Below are 18,952 nucleotides of genomic sequence, written 5' to 3' on the forward strand. Positions count from 1 at the left end.
TCGCTAATTGGTTGAGAGTATCGTCTGCGGCTCAGCTGTACAGGGCTGTGAAGGAGCATTGCCCACAGGGAAACTCCCGCAGGACATTCAAATCCTCCATGCCCACGGCCACCCTTTCAATTCCTAATCCCCCCCCTCCCCCCAAGGGAACAAGTTTACCGACTACAAAAAAAAGAAAGCCCTCACACACACAAACATAAAGGCAGGCGCTGACCTCGACTGACCAGGCAAACGTAATGACGTCATAGATCGTCCCTCTCCTCCTTGTTACACTCCGGGGGGGGGGGGGGGCGAGTCGAAAGTGAACGAGCGTGGCTGTGTTTGTGGGGAAAAAATGCGTATAGCAAAATCTTTTGCGCTGTTCGGCAAATTGACGCATATGCTTTCATCAGATGAAAATATTTTGGATGGCCCTCTGTGCTCCTTTATTAAATGATGATGGGTGGGGAATGTCATCACCAGGGGCGATACCCTAGTCCATTACTGGAGGTAATGTGGCGAAGTCGCCTCACAGTGAGGAGCAAAGCCCAAAACAGTGTCGAAAAGCTTCAGGAGTGCTATTAGGGCAGAGCGTTGCTGGACGGGCTGGATTCGGCCATGGACCAAGCAATCTTGACATAGCGAGAGAGCGTGAGTCCTGCTGATTTAGCTGATGGCAGATTTTGCCGGCGCCATCACCTTTACTCGCAACCGCACAGCCACCAGCGTGTGGTCACCGATCATGCATCAGTGCACCCCCACCCACATTGAATGCGATGTGTACAAACAATAATTTTGTTTAAAAACTGCCGATTGACCATCCTAATTATGGAGCGAATTATAATGCCAGTCAACAGAGGGAGAAGACCTATCGGATAGCTTTTGCAGCGTCACCTTCAAGTAGAAAGCAGAGAAAAAAGGAGTACACAGTTAACAGCAAAAACACCGGCACGGCTAAGTGGACGAAAGCATCCGATTGTTTGTGGGACCTAGAAGGCCATGCTGAAGACTGGGGAGGAGGTTGCTTCGAATCATATCAGCCGACTGGTGCTGTATAGGGACTTCCGGCAAAGTATCCTGACGGAAGTGAGCCCGGGGACGCATATTAACCCCCCGTGTCCCCAACTCCTTCCTGCTGTCCCTTCGCCATCTGTCCACATCTGTGGAAGACACATACATAAAGAGACGATGATGAGATTTGGGGCCGTGGAAGAAAAAAAAGTGCCATACCGCAAGTGTATGTGGTGGTGGTGGTGGTGGTGATGTTGAAAGGGCTTGCAAGGGCAAGTGTATGTCCACTTTGCACAGACAATTAGTCAACCAATCATGTCGAATAAGTCTTTTTTTTTAAAGCAACTGCATCCTCAATCAGCTGCCTCTTAAAATCACCCCTTATTTTTGTTGTTACAGCAGTCCCGGTCAGCGGGATAGCATAAAAGATTATGGCGATCACCTGCTGTCTTTTTAATTTCTCCTTCCTGTTCTGATGTAGGGTACCAATGCAGCTATTACAGCAATTCGGGTATGTACATAACCGTAAGAGGGCATAATAACTTTCCTATCTCATAATAATGATTAATGCATGATACCAATCCGTGATTGGGCTTCTTCCTTCCGTTTGTTTTAAATAATTGTTGTTACTGTTCCTTAGTAATTCCATGAGACTGGCGTTTGGTCATGGGAACCGAACGAAAAAATGCGCTATCGTTTTAAACATATCTTGGAAAGGTACTGGGACACACGCACAACAACAACAAAAAAAAAAAAAAAAAAGAAAGAAAGGAAGAGAGAGAGGCAGAAAGAAATGCAAGGAAGGGCTGTCTGGAAAGGGAGAAGCGATATTGGGAAGCGAAGTTTCCCTTTCTGGCCAACCCAGTAACGCAGTGGCTCATTTGAATAAATAACTGACAAAAGACAGCAGAGCTAAAGGTACTCAAGAATTACATAAAATTATTTTCAATTTTTTTCTTTGCTTTAAAGTGAAAATCCACTACCGTTGCTCAAGAATCACATTGTACACCTAGCACGACCATTTCTTTAAAAGCAACGCGCACGCTCAAGAAGCCACCAGTCGCTTCTGGATGTGGTGTTGTGAGCAACTCCCACAGTTCTCGACTCGAGATAAGTGGTGAGTAGTCTTGTCGGTAATATCTATTATCTGTCTTGACCGTACGCCCTTTGCTAATCGTTTTAGGTGACACGGAAGGCATCTGGTTCTACGCAATTACGATAAGGCGGATTTTTGTTCTTCAACGTACACGGACTGGTAGACGAAGCCTACGAATGGTGAGCGTGATCTTCTTTCGCAGTGACCGTCTGGGCTTTCTCATTCGGCTCTGCAACAAGGGGCCTCAGTTAAGAGTTCGTTAGCGAAACGTTAGCGTTCCTAAACGGTATAGTTGTTTCGCTGTAGCTATAAGCTAGACAGATGAAGATGGCAGGCTTCAAGAGGAGCTACGCGCATTTGTCTTCGAGCAGCTTTAAGTTAGGCTTAACTGAGCCCCCATTCTGTTCGTCACAGAGCAACGGTCCTTGTAACGTGCTGACGCAGTTGGGCTTTGACGAACGGAATGTTTTCTTTTTCTTACGCCAACCGAAGAGGAACTTCGCGTTTCAGTTCGTAAGCCAAATGGGTGTTACGCCAAAGGTAAGCGATAAACTTCTGTATCCACCTTCGATTTCCAATTCCATCGTGGTTAGGGTTAGCTTATGGTCGCGCTGCTAGGTGTGATGCGCGAGGTATCTCTTCGGCTTAAGTTTGTAACTCGGCCACTTTTCCTAATAAAATGGTGTTCCTTTGTGTGTTTCTTCACTCGTACCCCTTTGACGCAAACATGCACTAGCTTACTGGTTGAGGCAGGTACATTTTGGGCTGCCCCCTTTGCCTCGTCCTTTTGCTTTGTCCTTTTATTAGATTTGTGTCTCTTGTATTTTCCCGCCATTTCAATAAAGCCTTGCTTCCTCATCTTGACTTTTTCTTCAATCCCTGATACGCAAACATGCACTAGCTTACTGGTTGAGGTAGGTACATTTTCACTACCCCCTTTCCCTTGCAGAGACTATAGTCATGTACTGCAGCGCAGCCTAGTTTCCCTGGTTCATGGGAGGACACCGTCCGGCAGTGCCATGCCCCCACTGGAACCTCGTGAAGTATCTCACTTTGTTCAACTAACGACACTGGCTAATTATTTGCTTCTTTCTGCAGGTACTGTTCCCTACGGTATGGAGACAAGGGGGCGAAAAGAGCCTTGAAGCCTTTTGTGTATTGTTCCTTTATTGCTATTGCTTGTTGCGAAATAAACACGTTTCTGAGAATTTTCGCAGTTTTCTTGCGATGCTGACACACGAGACAGTGCCTGTCTGCCCTTTCCAAGGTATTTTTTTCCCGTCATATTAAAGCCCGGTTCCTGCTGAGTGGCTACGTGAAATCCTAGCTCCATTTGAGCACTTTTATTTTTTCCCCAAAAATGGAAAAAACGGTAAGCCTAACCCCTTGGTGTTTTTTAGGGCAAAAATTCGAAGGTCTTTTTTCGTCGCAAAATTTGCGCTCGTATTAAAGCCCGGTTCCTGCTCAGTGGCTACGTGAAATCCTAGCTCCATTTGAGCACTTTTATTTTTTCTCCAAAAATGGAAAAAACGGTAAGCCCTTGGTGTTTTTTAGGGCAAAAATTCGAAGGTCTTTTTTCGTCGCAAAATTTGCGCTCGTATTAAAGCCCGGTTCCTACTGAGTGGCTACTCGAAATCCTAGCTCCATTTGAGCACTTTTATTTTTTCCCCAAAAATGGAAAAAACGGTAAGCCTAACCCCTTGGTGTTTTTTAGGGCAAAAATTCGAAGGTCTTTTTTCGTCGCAAAATTTGCGCTCGTATTAAACCCCGGTTCCTGCTGAGTGGCTACGTGAAATCCTAGCTCCATTTGAGCACTTTTATTTTTTCCCCAAAAATGGAAAAAACGGTAAGCCTAACCCCTTGGTGTTTTTTAGGGCAAAAATTCGAAGGTCTTTTTTCGTCGCAAAATTTGCGCTCGTATTAAACCCCGGTTCCTGCTGAGTGGCTACGTGAAATCCTAGCTCCATTTGAGCACTTTTATTTTTTCTCCAAAAATTGAAAAAAAAAATTGGCAGAAAAAATTGGCAGAAGAAAAAAACCCTTGACCGCATGTCTCTCCGGGGCCTACATTTTTTACTATGAATTGAATGAAATGCAGCTTTCATGGCATTTTATGCCATAAAACGTGATATTCAATCAATGACAGTATTCTATTCAGGAAGTAATAACCGCTGCCATTGAAATGAAGCTGAACCATCTTGTGCCCACAGGGAGTAAGATGCAAAGCGTTCGAATTGTTGGACATAAATGAAAAAGATCTAAGCGTGTTGCACTCCTCTGCAGGCAACTCAAGGTCTAACTCAACTGTTCATGTGCGCTGCACCTGTGTAGTGCTACTTTGTGTCCGAAGTAACTTGGAAGTAACTCGTTTTTTTAAGTAACTCCGTAACTGCAAGTTACATTTCAGGCTGAAGAACTTCGTTATTAACTTACATTTTTCACATGGTAACGGTAATTTTTGGTTTTCACATGGTTTCAATTTTTCACATGGTAATTTTTGACGGGTAACTTCTCGATCTATGGGTACAATTAGGCCCAGAACGTTTGTACAGTGCTGGAATGGTTTACGGAAAGTTTATGGCACCTTCCTTCCTCAAGAGTGACAGCAGCGAATGGGACCGTACGGACTAGGTAATCCGGTCACATGTTTGGAAGTGTGTACTGTACCATTTGCTGCTAGTGTGCCACTCTGAGGAAGGAATGGAGAGGAGCATGTTCTGTAAACTTTTGTCCAGCACTGTACTAGGTCCTATTTTCTTTTCTGCTATAGTATGAACTGACAGAACAACTTTGAAGTGGTCTTGGATAGTTGTAGTAGACAGGTTTATTCCATAACCTGTGGCACATTCATACGCAGTTCTCCCAGCCCGCTGGGGCAAGCAAGATACGTACCATTGCAGCTCCCTGAGCCACAGGTACAAAACAAGAAATGGTACATCATCATTCGTCCAACAATCATTCTGTTCACGTTTGCGCGTTAAAATACAAAATCAGTATCACATAAAACTGGCTAGCAAAAGCTGACTAATCTGTTGCCAAATGCAGCACGGATCGCGAGACAAAATGCACTTAAATTAAAATGTTGCATGCACAGGCAGGGGTGTGATCGAAAGTAAAGGACACTTGTCGTTTGCTTCTCACGTAGATAGTGAACAAGAGGTAAGGCATGCATCTATGTACATAATATATTACAGTAACCTTCATGTAGACACTGATGCACTTAGTAATCCTTAAAAAATCACTGGTGTTCGTCGTTTGCAGAAGATTAACTGCAGATTAGCCGTGATTTTCCACTGTGCCTTTTCAGGATACGCACTCCAAGGCAGTACAAAGTGTGTAATGCCCTTCAGGTTCATTTTCGAGCACATGCTCAGGCAGTACGTTCGCTTTTTATGTTGCAGTCAGAGCTTGACAGATGACAGTACAGAAAGCAAAGTATTGCTGTTGTTTCTTGGGCAGGGAAGTAGTAATTGCTCCTGTCCACCTGCTGTGATTGGGTTATTCTGCAAAGAGAGGATCACTGATTTCTAGCGTGCCCTGGTGGGTGAAGACACCAATAACGTGTACTAACCACGTGGTAATCGATAAGATACTTCAGGCGAGCAAAAACAGTTTGGTTGGCGCCGAAGAACTGGCAGTGGCCCAAGGAAGCATCGATGAGGTAGTGCTTGCATTTCTCACTTGCTCGGTATGAGATGACATATCCCTTAATGCGCTCGTGCACACGGACCAAGAAGCTGCCTTCAGGTTGATGCATCAGCATCTGCTCAGACTCTGGGCGTGATATAAACCCTAAAGAAAAAAAAAAATCAGTGGCGATTTAGTAGTAAATGCGAGAGAAGTACTTTAGCATTAAGCGCCTTTTCCGGTCCATACTTGACTTCCGGGTATAAACTTCTTGTCTAAACCCAACTCCCGGTTGTCCACTTTCGGTCTAAACCCGACTTCCGGTTGTCTACTTCCCGTCTATACTTGACTTCCAGATCAACACTTTCAATTAGTATATATAAGTCCATTCAACGGACCTTTAATTAGCCTCAGTTACCTTCAATTGCCCTGTAATTACCCTTTAATCGCCGAAGGTAACCGCGGGATGCCTGAGGTGATCTTGAATTTCATTTAATTCACATTGATTACATTTGCTTCATTTAATTATGCTCAATTCCCCTTTAATTGATGTTAATTACCTTTAATTACATTTAATTACCTCCGGTAATCTTTAATTTCATTTAATCTTTCTCTTAATTACATATATCTTACATTCATTACCTTTAAACACAACTTTCTTGCTTTAATTACCTCTAATTACCTTCAATTACTCTTACCTTTGCTTTTAATTACCTTCGATTACTTCAAGTTCAAATCATTTATCTCCATTTACATTTACCCTCTCAAGTCCCGTTTACATGTCCACTTATACCGCTGTCTCGGTGAGGCTTCAGCATCTCATACACGGACGGACGGACGGACGGACACACACACACATACATACAGCTTTTTCCATTTTGACACTCCTAATGCTAACGCAATTAAAAACCATAGCCCCTCAATAAGCCCTAGTATGTAAGCAGAGAGGAATGCTGCTCCAAATGGGACCCTATTGTTTTGAAAAATAATCAACAGGGTACATACCATGGAACCATAGTGCAGGATTGTTTCCATTGTTGTCATCAACAGCTCCTAGTGGATATTCTTCATTGAGGAACCAGTTCATAATTTCTGACTTTGTGAAGAGCTTGGCATCCTTACTCCTGCATTGAAGTACACTTATTTTGTTAGCACTGATAGGCTGTGTGTGCCCAACTCACACTCACCTAGACGTAGAGTGTGAAGGCAGGATGGTTCCATTTCTCTGATTGTTCAGGTACAGTGGCTTCTCATTGAAGACTTTGGGTGGCACACTTGGCTTCAGTAGTTCCTCTTTGCCATTGAAGGTCCCATTGTTCACTCCAAAGAGCGCCCGTTTATGCTCCTCCCGTGCCAGGCGCGCGATTTCACGAATTTGCTTCTCAACTTCCTTTGCCTTTTTCTCTATGGGTGAAGCCATGTCCACTATGTAGTACAATTCCTCTAACGTTCAACTAAGTACAGTAAACCCTCGTTTATATTGGCTTCACTGATCCAGATCCTGCACTACCCGTGCAGGAAACATGGGGATAGATTTCAGGCTATATGCTGATTGCCTTCATTTATGTGGGCTTCGGTTTCAATCGGAGACAATTTACGACCTACATTTCGTGCCAAAACTAAGATCAACAGCTGTGGATGACACCACAGTTTTGGGGTACGTCAACGTTATAGGTCCTCCGACATTTAGACATTTCTCACCGGAAATGGTCGGTGCCAGATGAACGATGGTTGGCCGTAATAGGCGGAACATATATTAAGACTCGCTTACCCTGCTCCATCCAAAGTTCTTCCTGAGCCACACTCTCCCTCTCAGCAGCCTCTAAACTCTTCCGTTGTTGTGCTTTGATCTCCTGGTAAATTTCGTTGGACCTCTGTTCGACCATGTGTTTTAAACTTTCTTCCCTGTTCTGGACACACGAAACCATACAAAAAAAGTTACTATTAGTCTGATTGACACTGCACTCACGAAAAGCAGCACCACATTCTTGCACGTTCTACGATCAGCATTGTACACCCATTTAGAAATAATAACCTTGATTTCTTGCTGCTTCTGTGACAACCACGTGTTGCGGTCAACGGTAGTCTGAACCCCTGAATCCTCGAGCAAGGCAGCCACTTCTCTTTCTAAAGAGTACCCTCCAACAGCCGCATTCTTCTTCTTCCGCCTCAGCTGTACAGGTTGGTTGTCAATCTTGATTTCCAAGTTGTTTTCAGGTTGAATTTGTTGCGTGTTTTCTACATTCCTGAAGAGGATCGGGGAAAACTATCTTACAGCCACTGCATGCCTCCCTGTGTTTGACCAAGTAATACTTCCTACATACTTTATCTGCTCTACAGTCTCCAGTGTAGCTTGCTGCCTTGCCTTGTCTTTGGCTTCTCGCTCCAGTATCTCATCAATGCTGGGGTCATTGGGATGCTCCCCCATTACCCATGTCCAGGGTTCGCCATCCTCTCCAAGAAGGAAATTCACCCGCTTTGACCCTACGTGTGTGTCATTTTATGCTTTTGTCAGTTTGAGGCATGAATGTGCATTAACGTAACTCTGCAATAACACAAACTCTTTCGTAACTCTATACGAATGAGGAGCGTGGACTGTTGGGCTAGTTTGTACATGACCACTGAAGCATTTAGTGTGAAAAGACGAGAAGAGAGCTTGTTGGGTCTGTGTCTCCTTCTATCGTCTCGTCTTTTTGCGTTAAATTCTTCAGTGAAATATACTAACGACCCGTGATATTTTACCATGTAAGTTGTATCTGCTCCCTCGAGTTCATAAAGTCGTATTTATGCAACCACTCTTGTTACTGTTGGTGGCATTCAATTGAGACCCTATACATCGTCGTCTGGCTTTCCATAGGACTCCGATATTTTTGTTACTGATCGAGTGTCAAGTATTCAGCGTCCCCAATTGCCTCAGTATGCTGATGACATCAAAGCTGTTCACAGTAGTTTCATCTCTGTCTGATTGCGCTTTATTAGAATACAATATTGTCAACAATATTGACAATATTCCTCTTGGTGTCTGAGGAATAACTTGGCAATGAACTCCACTAAAACTAAGGTTGTACCATTTTCACGTAACATTAACATACTAGCTCGCTTCCATTACTTTTCAGATGGCAAAGCAATTTGCTGCGATAGTTTTGTATGGGACCTTGTATATTCAGTACAGTTTTCGGCACTGTGTACACAAGGTCTCCTGACATACAGGTGCAAATTATTCCCGAACCAGGATGCTTTTGTTTGCGTACATAGGGCCTACGTTTGACCGCCTCTCGCCAATGCGTCCAGCCATCCAAAGCATAACTGTTGCAGCCATACTGATTCCCAAGTTCCCAGTGCATTGAAGCTGTGCATCAGAAAGCAATACACAATTTACAAATTGTTTATGTCCAAGAGATGCATTGCCCCTGGCAATGGAGCTCCCCACTCATCATCATCATTCGAACAAAGTTTTTGTTGTTTATATTTGAGACTTATTCCAGAACTTTCGTCTTTACAACTTGGGCACGAAATAAAAAGTGTTATTATTATTATTATTATGATAACAACATTCACTCAAATAAACACAATTAAAATGAATATGAAACAAAGTTAACATTTGGGCAGGTTGATACGTTATTACTTTGAGAGTGACAAAACCTTTGATGCTGGGTAGCTCGTCTTGTAATTTTGTTGCTCTAATGTAATTTTGTTACCGTTGTGAAGCCTAACTCAATTAAACAGCTGATAATTTCACACAGTCATTTCACTGACAGCTGAACGGAGGCAGGGTGTGTACAAACAGTGCAAGGTTTTCTGTTGTCATTTCTGATTACCTGAGTACCAGAAGGGGCCTTATGCATTATTTGGAATGCAGAATTTAACGGCTTTAAATAAGGCATGCAATTCGGTTGAAAATGCTGTTAAGAAACCGTTGAAAAGTTACATACCTGGTCTTGGTGCAGTCCTTGTAATTTGATCCATCTTATCCTCTTTCTCCTTCCACCGGCGTACCTGTTCTTCCCTCATCTTGCAGAAGAGAATGTGCTTTTGCTCTTCATCGAGTTCAGCCAGGAGCTGGGGGTCAATGTACATGTCCTTCAAGATCTGCTGCAACATCTTCAGGCCTGCAAGGAAAGACCGAGTGGTCAACGCACATTACATCACTTTCGTTGACTTAAAAGCAAATGGCAGAATACACACTTAACCACGCAAAGTAACGTTAAAAGCCGCTGCGCGCCAAACAAAGGGAAGGCAAACCCTGGAAATCTTTCTTATCCAAACGCTGATATAATGTAGAGACCGACTGAAATTGGAGCTTTTTCACTTTTACCGTTCGGTTCTTTCACGTAATAACCTGATCGGCATGAACAACTGGTGCTGCCCCGATTAGAATTTGAAGTACATAAAAGACCACAAGTCACCCCGATGTCATCCAACAACGAAAACACATTCAAATGCCAACGCTCCGCTTACCGCTGTAACGAAAAACCCCTCAGCAACTAAATTGCTGAGGCGTCGACGTACCGTACCGCCGTCTCACCTGATGCACAATTGGCGGTGCACGCTACTTCCATGTGCAGATAAGCGCCTCGATTACATTTATCAATTGACGCGATTCTGACGCACGCTTCAGGAATGCAGGCTCCATGGGTGCACGCCGCGAAATACGTAGCCCTCCAGGTAAGCTGTCACGGAAGCACAGACTTTCCGCAGCTTCCCCAGAAACTCACGCCTGACGGTAACACAAGGCCCACGATATACGAACGTTGAGGGAATTCACTAGCAAAGTCGAAAACAAAATGTCAAGTTGTAATGATAAGGAACGACACGAAAAGCCCGCTCCCGAGGTAAATGCCGCGCCTACGCACACACAAAGTTGCCAAACTGTTCACGGTAAACCGCGAAATTTGAAACAGCAATCCTCGCTTGCCGAAGTCGCTTCTGAGAGCTGCGCCCGTAGGTACAACATTCAACTTCGTGGAAAGTGTGGATAGGCGCGCAGTTTCAGAAGGTCGAGGATCGCCCTGCGTGACTGAAGGACTCCAGACAAAGACTGCGGCATGATATTAAGAAACAACGAGAAATAGCAGAGGCAAGCAGGAAACGGGGACGAGCCTATCGGTCTTGAATGGACCTCTCCCTGTTTGAAAACAAATGACGTCATAGTGTTCGACAGCGCCACCAATTTGGTAGAGTTGAACTACGCTCGAGGCAAGGGGTGGGTGAACAAGGTCGCGCCCGAAAGCCACGGTCTTGAGAGGATCGACCTTCGGTCCTACTTTTCTTTCAGTAGGAGCCGGATACGTGCCCATTCGTGGAACCCGACCTTCCCCTTCCGATTTGTTTCGGTTTCAGTTTGTCTACCAACGTCATGATGACGTTTCTCGGGTAGAGGTCTATTCGGGCATCAGCACCTTTCTCACCCGAGTTATTTCAAAATTCCGAGAAATTAAGACATATGCATGAAGACGCTACGGCGTGGAGTTCGCATGCCTTTCTATTATTTCGCTTAGTTCCGTTTCATCTAATCTGAAAAGAAGAAGTCCTGCTTTTCGACCCCATACATAACCCGTAGTCAAGTAGAGTCGCCGGCTGTACTTTTGGGGAAGACCACGCGAAAGTTATGCCAATTCTCTCTCTCTCTCCGTCTTATTCTTTTAGCGGCACCTAGAAATAGACGTCGCCCTTTGTTCATGGTATCCCACTGGAGGTCTGCTCAGCGGCTCAGCTGCGTCAAGATCACTGTCAAGACTCCCCCCCACACACCCCGACATGTCCAATCGGCTCCCAAGCCAAAATACCCACGCGCCATTCTTGCTCGCCCATGAAGACGTCGACACATGAAAGCGCAGAGCAGTAAAAAAAGAAAAAGAAAGCAACAACCATGAGTACGTTACGAAAGTAAGTTCAGGGTCAGGGAACGCTCGGGGACTTTAAGTGTGGCGCTGTCTAAGAACTGCCGTTTTTAGCTTTAGCTCAACTGGGGGGGGGGGGGGGGGGGGGGGCATTGGCTACGTTGGAGATACATCGCGTAACGGGAGAGAATAATGAGAGAACATCATCATTCAATGCTGACAAGTCGTCCTGTGGCGGAGGAGGAGGAGGAGCCGACGAATACAATGTGCGTTATGAAGATTCCTGTACTGAAAGGCATCGACTCCCAATAGACGAGTTCGCAAGATCCCAGAGTGCTTAGTGTCGCTTTGAACTGTGGGAATTTACTAATACGAAAGACACGGGTGACATCTAAACTGTTCCGATTTCTCACTACCGGTCGATTGTCCACGAGGTGTCAAGGTCAGTGAAAGCGAAATGTGAAGGATTATTCTTTGTTCCCCCGCTCAGCAAGTGCCCAGGATGCAATGCGTGCGCAAAGAGCACTAGGATTTTCTGAACTCGTCTATTCAATGTCTCGCTGTAGAAAAAAAAAAAAAAAACGAAAACGCTATATTGCTTCATAAAAACAAACTGCTCGACAGAACTGGTGTCACAACTATGCAGGCACTTCATGAAATAAAACAAATGTATCATGAGTAATCTTCTTTGGATATGGTACCACGTACGCTTTCGCCAAGAGATTAACAGTATTTTGATTGAACATTCTTTTCGTTTCCACGTATATGAGAGTATTCACCAGCGGCATGGCCGAGCGGGTTTAAGGCGTCCCGCTCGTTGGTGGTAGCCAAGGTCGTGCTGAAGACTGGGAGGTGGTGGGTTCGAATCTTACCACCGGTTGTGCTGTCTGAGGTTTACCCTGGGTTTTCCGAAGACTTTCCAAACGTATGTCGGCACAGTTCCCCATGAAGTCGGCCCAGGACGCATACTGACCCCCCTGTCCCCTATACTCCAACCTGTTGTCCAATCATCATCTGTCCACATCTGTACCCCGCTCATAGCTACAGTTGCTTCGCGGCGCTAACACGGATTTTTTTTAAAAAAACGTATGATAGTATTTGAACACTACAACTGTTGAGTGAAACAAAACAAGCAAGCGAAGAAAAACGCCAATCACTCTCTAGCCTGACTTGGCCTTGGTTGACTGTCTTGAAATTCACCACGTGGTTCGGAAGACTATTTTGTGTGCCGCGTGCTTCTCGCGCGCCAGTCAGTACGATGCCTTTCACCTGTTACGAGACCTCGGCAACGGTGCCAAACACGATATATCGCGTCGAGGAGTTGGCACTTGTTGTAGCAGAAACAGTTGGCGACAAGGTTTCCACAGCTTCTATCCCGTCCGCCGTAAATGAGCGTTCATGCAGTCAGCCAATGATCGAGAATGAAATTATTTTTCGCGCTGTCCTCGTTAGCGTGTGCCGTTTTCCAACTTTTCGTCGTCTGTTTATACAGGGTGTTTATTTTTAGCTTCTACAGAATTTTTATTAAAAAAATATGAGAGCAGCATAGATATCGTTTTTCCGGTTGAGTTCTAACGGCCAGACCGACATCCTCTCGAAGAAAGTGTGCAACTACGAGATGACTAATTACCTAAAATTCATTCGTTCACTTTTTAATTAGGGGATTTCGGGCAAAAGCGAGATGTGGAGATTGAGCGACTATCCTAGTTGCAAGCCATTTCACTTTGAACAAATCTCGAAACACGCACGTGCGTTAAAATATTCATCCCCGAATTTTGATAGCCGAAACCGCGGAGACTGCTGGGAACGCGTGGACTACAGCGCTCATTTCACGTAAGAGGGCCACGTGATTTGGAGCAGTGAGGAGATGATTGGAGTAGGTGCCGCTCAGCTGGCCAGATAAACCGCTTTCCGGTCCCGTCCGTCGGCGAGGGTGATGCGCTCCTCATGGCGCGTTTTTTTTTAAGAGTTTTCTTCTTATTTGCATATCAAAATTCGAGGATGAATATTTTAACGCACGTGCGTGTTTCAGGATTTTTTTTAAACGCGGAATAGCCTTCAACGAGGATAGCCTCTCAATCTGCTATCTCGCTTTTACGCGAAATTCCTTAATTACAAAGTTAATTAATGAATTTCAGGTGATTAGACATCTGGTGGTTACATACTCTCTTCCAGAGGATGTCCGCCGGCCGTAGAACTCAACTGCAAAAACATCTATGCTTTTTTTTTTTAATCTCATAGTTTTTTTTAATAAAAATTCTGTAAAGGCTAAAAATAAACACCCTGTATTTTGCTTTCTTCGCCGATGACTTTCGAGAATGTAGCACGCCCAACCACTTCGGCTGATTAGTTATGGTGCTAATGGTTAACTCCTGCCGGAAGACACTGGTGCCGCCTTCGTCCGCGCACGTCTAGCGTCACGATCGTTACTTACCTGTCTCGGAACAAATACTAAACGTTGGCGTAGTATACATATGTATACGTGGTATACATATGTATACATATGTATACGTGGTATACATGGTATACGTGGTATACATGGTATACGTGGTATACATGGTATACGTGGTATACATATTGGCGTAGTTCTAAAGAGTGCAGTGGGTGCGAAACCTCACGTCCCTGTAGACCACGAGCAGTACAGTCGGCCTGAGCGTGGTCCTGGTGGCTATAGGTCAGAGCCAAGCGGTCAGACACTCATGTGTCGTCCCACACAAGTGAGCGTCAAAACACACAAGTTTGAAACTAAGGTAAATACTCCTGGACATGCATGCTTTCGCTGGTGCTTGAAATAACTGTTGCAGTTCGGTCAAGCACCACGTCAGTTCCGCCGTAGCTGCTGCATGATACGCTCGGACAACATATGTTGTGATGTATGATAAATGTTGTCATCCTCGAAGATACGTATATTACGTATCTTCGAGAATGACACAGAGAGCTTCGGTTTGACGCGTTCTCTCTTGCAGACGCCACAGAGTTAGTTTGCCGTAAAGAATGAGGTGGGGTAGGTTTGCATTATCGAGTTATTTGCATTCTAATGTCATGTGTAATGTTTTACAGGCTCGATGAAGCATGCTGCCACAGAGCAACTAGTACATGGGTTAGTCTCTGTCCTGGTCCACTGCTGGCTCGACTTCAACGTTAGCTACGCTGTGTAGAACTTTCTGCGTTGGAACCACTTTTTTTTTAATTTCCAGGCCCCGTCCACATTCATTTAGGACACCATACTTTATTTACGCGTTTTGATTTTATTGTGTTACAAGACTGGACAATCCCCAAGGGCATGGATGATCTAGACAGTGCGGCAAATGTGGAGCCACAGTGACCCACGTAGAAGAAACCGTCTGTCCGCCATGAGGCAAACGGAGTATATATTAGCCGTCAATTAGGCCCACTTGGCTCGTGCTGAATACTATTGTGGAGCAAGGTTGAGAACATGTTGCCGCAGAAGCACTATACGATGATTCGAGCAGTCGACCTTGTTTATCTGGTTTCTCGGGGCGGCAGGTCCGGGTCGCGGAAACTTTCGTTATTTTTAAGAACCCCGGAGGGAAACCCACGCGGGCTGTTACTGTCGATCAAACAAACGCGGGTTGGTTGGGTGGGCCAATTCTTTCTTCGTCAGGGCTTTGTTTTCGCTCTTTGTTACCAGCCAGTTTCTCCCAGCACTTTTACGATCGTGGGTGGTAGCTGGCGGAAAAGGAAAAAGAAATACGAGTAAAGGGGGGGGGGGTATATGTTTATTCACACAAACGAGGGTGTAAACAACAAGTAAAGGGACGGATTGGAAATAAGCCAATAAGCTGTCGTTCAGAAATTTCGAAAAGAAAAAAAGTACACCGTATAGGCAGTTAAGGGCTGACCTTTACGGTTAAACCCGATTTCTCTTTTTTGTTTCTTGTTTTCTTTCCTTTTCCTTTCTTTTTGTTGCTTTTTTTTCTTTCCTTCCTTTGTTTCGATTCCTCCTTTTCTTTTTCTTTCCTTTTCTTTTTGATTCCACATTTTGTTTTTTTCTTCCTCCTTCCTTTTCTTTTTCGTTTTCCCCTTCCCCTTTTTTCGGAATAGCAAGCCAGCTCTTTGCCTGGCTAACCTTTCCTTTCTTTTTTTCTTAATAAACATATCCCCCCACCCCCGATTTCTCCCAAGTATTCCCTTCGGAATCAGTTTAAACCACCAGCGGCATGGCCGTCCCGCTCGTTATTGGTAGCCAAGGTCGTACTGAAGAGTGGGAGGTGGTGAGTTCGAATCCTGCCACCGCACCTGTGCTGTCTGAGGTTTTCCCTGGGTTTTCCGAAGACCTTCCAGACGAATGTCGGCACAGTCCCCCCTGAAGTCTGCCCAGGATGCATACTAATCCCACACTCCTTCCTCCTGTCTACGTCTCTACGCCGCTGATAGCCACAGTTGCTTCGCGGCAGAATAAAAAAAAAAAGTTTAGGACCAGTTCGGGTTAGACCCGATTTCTCCCCGAATTCAAATCACGTATGATAATTGTATCACGTGTGGACGTGCACTAATTAGTAGCACATTTTATGCGTGTCTGATGTAAATATCGTGGGAGTGCAACAATAAGCCATGCGGAGCACATATGAGGGCGGCATGCTGGACTGAAAGGGAAGAAAATCGACAACACCCGAATGTATCTGTAGCGCACCAGATTTCACCCTGAATTTCGGATTTCAAGGTGACACCCGATTTTCCTCCCTTTCGTGAAAGGCATTTAACTCGAAAAAGTCAGGCCCTGCCTATAGTACATTGAAATACAGGGCGATTCCTCTCGCTCTATTTAATGTATCGCAAAAACTCTACCCTCGTCTTATAGGTCTCGTCATTAAAAAAAAATACAGATCCAGCAACACTGCGTGGCCGGACGGCGCCGTGTTGTCTTCTTTTCCCTTGTGCTTGACCACTGTTATGGTAGGCGTGTAGGTATACCAGTGTCCTTGTCGCTTCCGTACTGACAAAAAACCTGTGTCTGTCTGTCCTTTTGACCGCATTCTCAATTGGACTTTTCATGGAAAAGTTATACAATTTATATTACATCCCGTTCCATGATTCCTCCATGTTTTTGATCAGAATAGTATTGAAATCAACTCAATTAATTCAAGAAGGCTCGTCAGTAAGTGCAGATTGACGACACTAGATACCCCTTTTGTAACAATACATCTACTTATAAGATGTGATCTCGTGTATTAGATTAGATCAGAATAAAAAAATAATATGGAGGTGCCAGTCCCGACGTGATCGGGTATGGCTACTAAACAATGCTTGCTGACTGAGAAAATACACTGGCGAGTACTCAAGGTGCTAGTTTTCATATTTTTTCTGCTCATGTGTTGCCAGCATTGCGAATGCTGTCAGACCCGTTTACTTTTTGTGACAGCCTCCGCGTTGGTGGGATGCCCTAATCATGTCATGCACCACCCGATCAAACGTACGACCTTTATGTTTATGAGTTACATGAATCGCACATTTTTTATAATATCGTGTTGCCGAAAGCATACTCATGATGGTAATGGTACGAGCAGTTTCGCTTCACCGCTTCAGTCTAGCAGATTTAATAAATCCGATTAGTACATTTCGCAGTTCATCGATATTTACAGAAAAAAAAAAAAATGAGATGAGAGCCTACCTTTGCCACTACCCCAAGGTTTGTCCATCCTTATGATAAACATGACTCGCGATTATTCCAGTGGGGGTCGTTATGAAATTGAAGGCACTGTTCAGCACACCACCACTGTGAGAATGCACTCCGACACTTTTCTACACATCGGCGACAACCAGGAAAAGTTCTCAACCGCTAAGTAGCAAAACTCCGGGCACTGTGGCCTTATTCCAAGAGCGGGGCAACTGCCTCTGAGCGTTTTAGCTAGGCCACGGCACAAGCCACGATTTGGAAACCAGTCGGCAGAGTTGGCAAAGAGGGCGCTACGAGGTTGCCTCCCCCCTTCCCCCTCCCCTCGCCACCGTACAGTCAGTTGGTTCTAACCTCAATGAGGGAAGGAAGGCCTTCCTTCGAATGGTTTCTAACCTCGGCGCTAAAACTGAGGAGAAATAATGTAATTTGGCATGTGCTTGCGTCGAGGACTAACAAAGACGCACAACACAAACGTGCGTGTTTGCGAGTAAGGTATACTGATAGGGTTCCGCATTTTCGATTTTTTTATATTTGGGCGGATTCGGCGTACGTTTTTCGGTGTTTATTGATTTTAACGAAATCGGCTTTCTTCGATGTTTTTCCTAGCGTGTACATGGCTTAACCGGCAGTTATCACAGAATAGAAACCACAATGTAATTTCCGTATGACGCTCATTCGCTGCGGTGGCGTTTTACGGCTAACGAAAACGTAAACGGACATTTTTCACGACTATCCCATCTACACTCTTAGAAATGAGTTTCACCGCATAGCACGCTCCTAGCCAACCATTATCTCGAATGATATCGTTATCTGCCCTGATTTGTGTAAAACGGGAGGCATACGCCTTTTTTGTGACAATTATGAACAGCATAAGTGTCACAAAAAAGGCGTACGCCTCTCGTTTTCAACAAATCAGGGCAGATAACAATACCATTCGAGATGATTGTCGGCTAGGAGCGTGCTATGCGGTGAAACTCATTTTTAAGAGTGTATGTATGGTTTTCTGATCTGAGCTCTTAAAAATGAACTTCACCGCATAGCACGCTCCAAGCCAACCATTATCTCGAATGATCTCGTTATCTGTCCTGATTTGTTAAAAACGGGGGGGGGGGTACGTCTTGTTTGTGACAGTTATGAACAGCATCATTGTCACAAAAAAGGCGTACGCCTCCCGTTTTCAACAAATCAGGGCAGATAACGAGATCATTCCAGATGATGGTTGGCTAGGAGCGTGCTATGCGGTGAAGTTCATTTTTAAGAGTGTGCATCAACAACTTGCTGGGCATGTGCAGCAATTTATCTCTGTCATCGTTCCTGGAATGGCCCTCCTAGGTATACATTACTTTTTGCATGCCTTCCGAAGGCATGCGAAAAGTAATTTATACCAAGCCATCAGTTTCGTTGGTGCGTAGAGCAGTCCCTGTCTAACAAATTTAGATAACTGCACGATGTTTATTAAATACATTAAATTGTGCAACGAACAGTAAACACGAGCCGCGTGCAAGCTAACAAGGGTAAATGCTGATATAGCATTGTGCTGTTCACCTTCTGACCATTGCGGCCTATCCCAGAATGTGTATACGTCCAGACACATATTTACCTCAAGTGTCAGTATGGCTCAAACGAATGGCGACCGTGAAGTGGGCGTATTCTTAAAAATAAACCAGCGCGCAGAATTTCCGCCACGGTTTACGGCTCTCTTTAGGAATGGTTTATTTCCTTTGCTAAATGGACGCTTTCGGTTGAACCTGAATAGTAAAT

General features: G+C 44.7%; 1 protein-coding gene and 1 long non-coding RNA gene across 7 annotated transcripts in view; one reads left to right on the forward strand and one right to left on the reverse strand.

Moving 5' to 3' along the window:
- Positions 1-2,056: 2,056 nt before the first annotated feature.
- On the forward strand, positions 2,057-3,293 carry LOC135367887 (uncharacterized). The gene is made up of 2 exons (XR_010414569.1): positions 2,057-2,107; positions 2,174-3,293. It is a non-coding gene; the product is annotated as an uncharacterized LOC135367887 (long non-coding RNA).
- A 1,589-nt stretch (positions 3,294-4,882) lies between these two features.
- Positions 4,883-18,952, reverse strand: part of LOC135368618 (SH2 domain-containing protein 4A-like) — a 47,796-nt gene continuing 33,726 nt past the window's right edge. Inside the window, exons 1-9 of one of the 6 annotated variants that reach the window (XM_064602015.1) lie at positions 17,186-17,389; positions 9,646-9,822; positions 8,038-8,197; positions 7,749-7,959; positions 7,485-7,623; positions 6,901-7,117; positions 6,719-6,837; positions 5,658-5,878; positions 4,883-5,589 (exon numbers count right to left, since the gene is read on the reverse strand). In XM_064602015.1, the coding sequence (XP_064458085.1) occupies positions 5,488-5,589; positions 5,658-5,878; positions 6,719-6,837; positions 6,901-7,117; positions 7,485-7,623; positions 7,749-7,959; positions 8,038-8,197; positions 9,646-9,822; positions 17,186-17,228 (1,389 nt within the window). In that variant the 5' untranslated portion in view covers positions 17,229-17,389 and the 3' untranslated portion in view covers positions 4,883-5,487. Of the gene's footprint in view, positions 5,590-5,657; positions 5,879-6,718; positions 6,838-6,900; positions 7,118-7,484; positions 7,624-7,748; positions 7,960-8,037; positions 8,198-9,645; positions 9,823-10,028; positions 10,050-10,171; positions 10,577-17,185; positions 17,390-18,952 lie in introns of those variants that run through there. The other 5 variants (XM_064602016.1, XM_064602018.1, XM_064602019.1 and 2 more) reach the window with 5 other exon arrangements.

This window comes from Ornithodoros turicata, chromosome 9 (genome assembly GCF_037126465.1).
Source record: "Ornithodoros turicata isolate Travis chromosome 9, ASM3712646v1, whole genome shotgun sequence".
Classification (NCBI taxonomy): Eukaryota; Metazoa; Arthropoda; class Arachnida; order Ixodida; family Argasidae; genus Ornithodoros; species Ornithodoros turicata.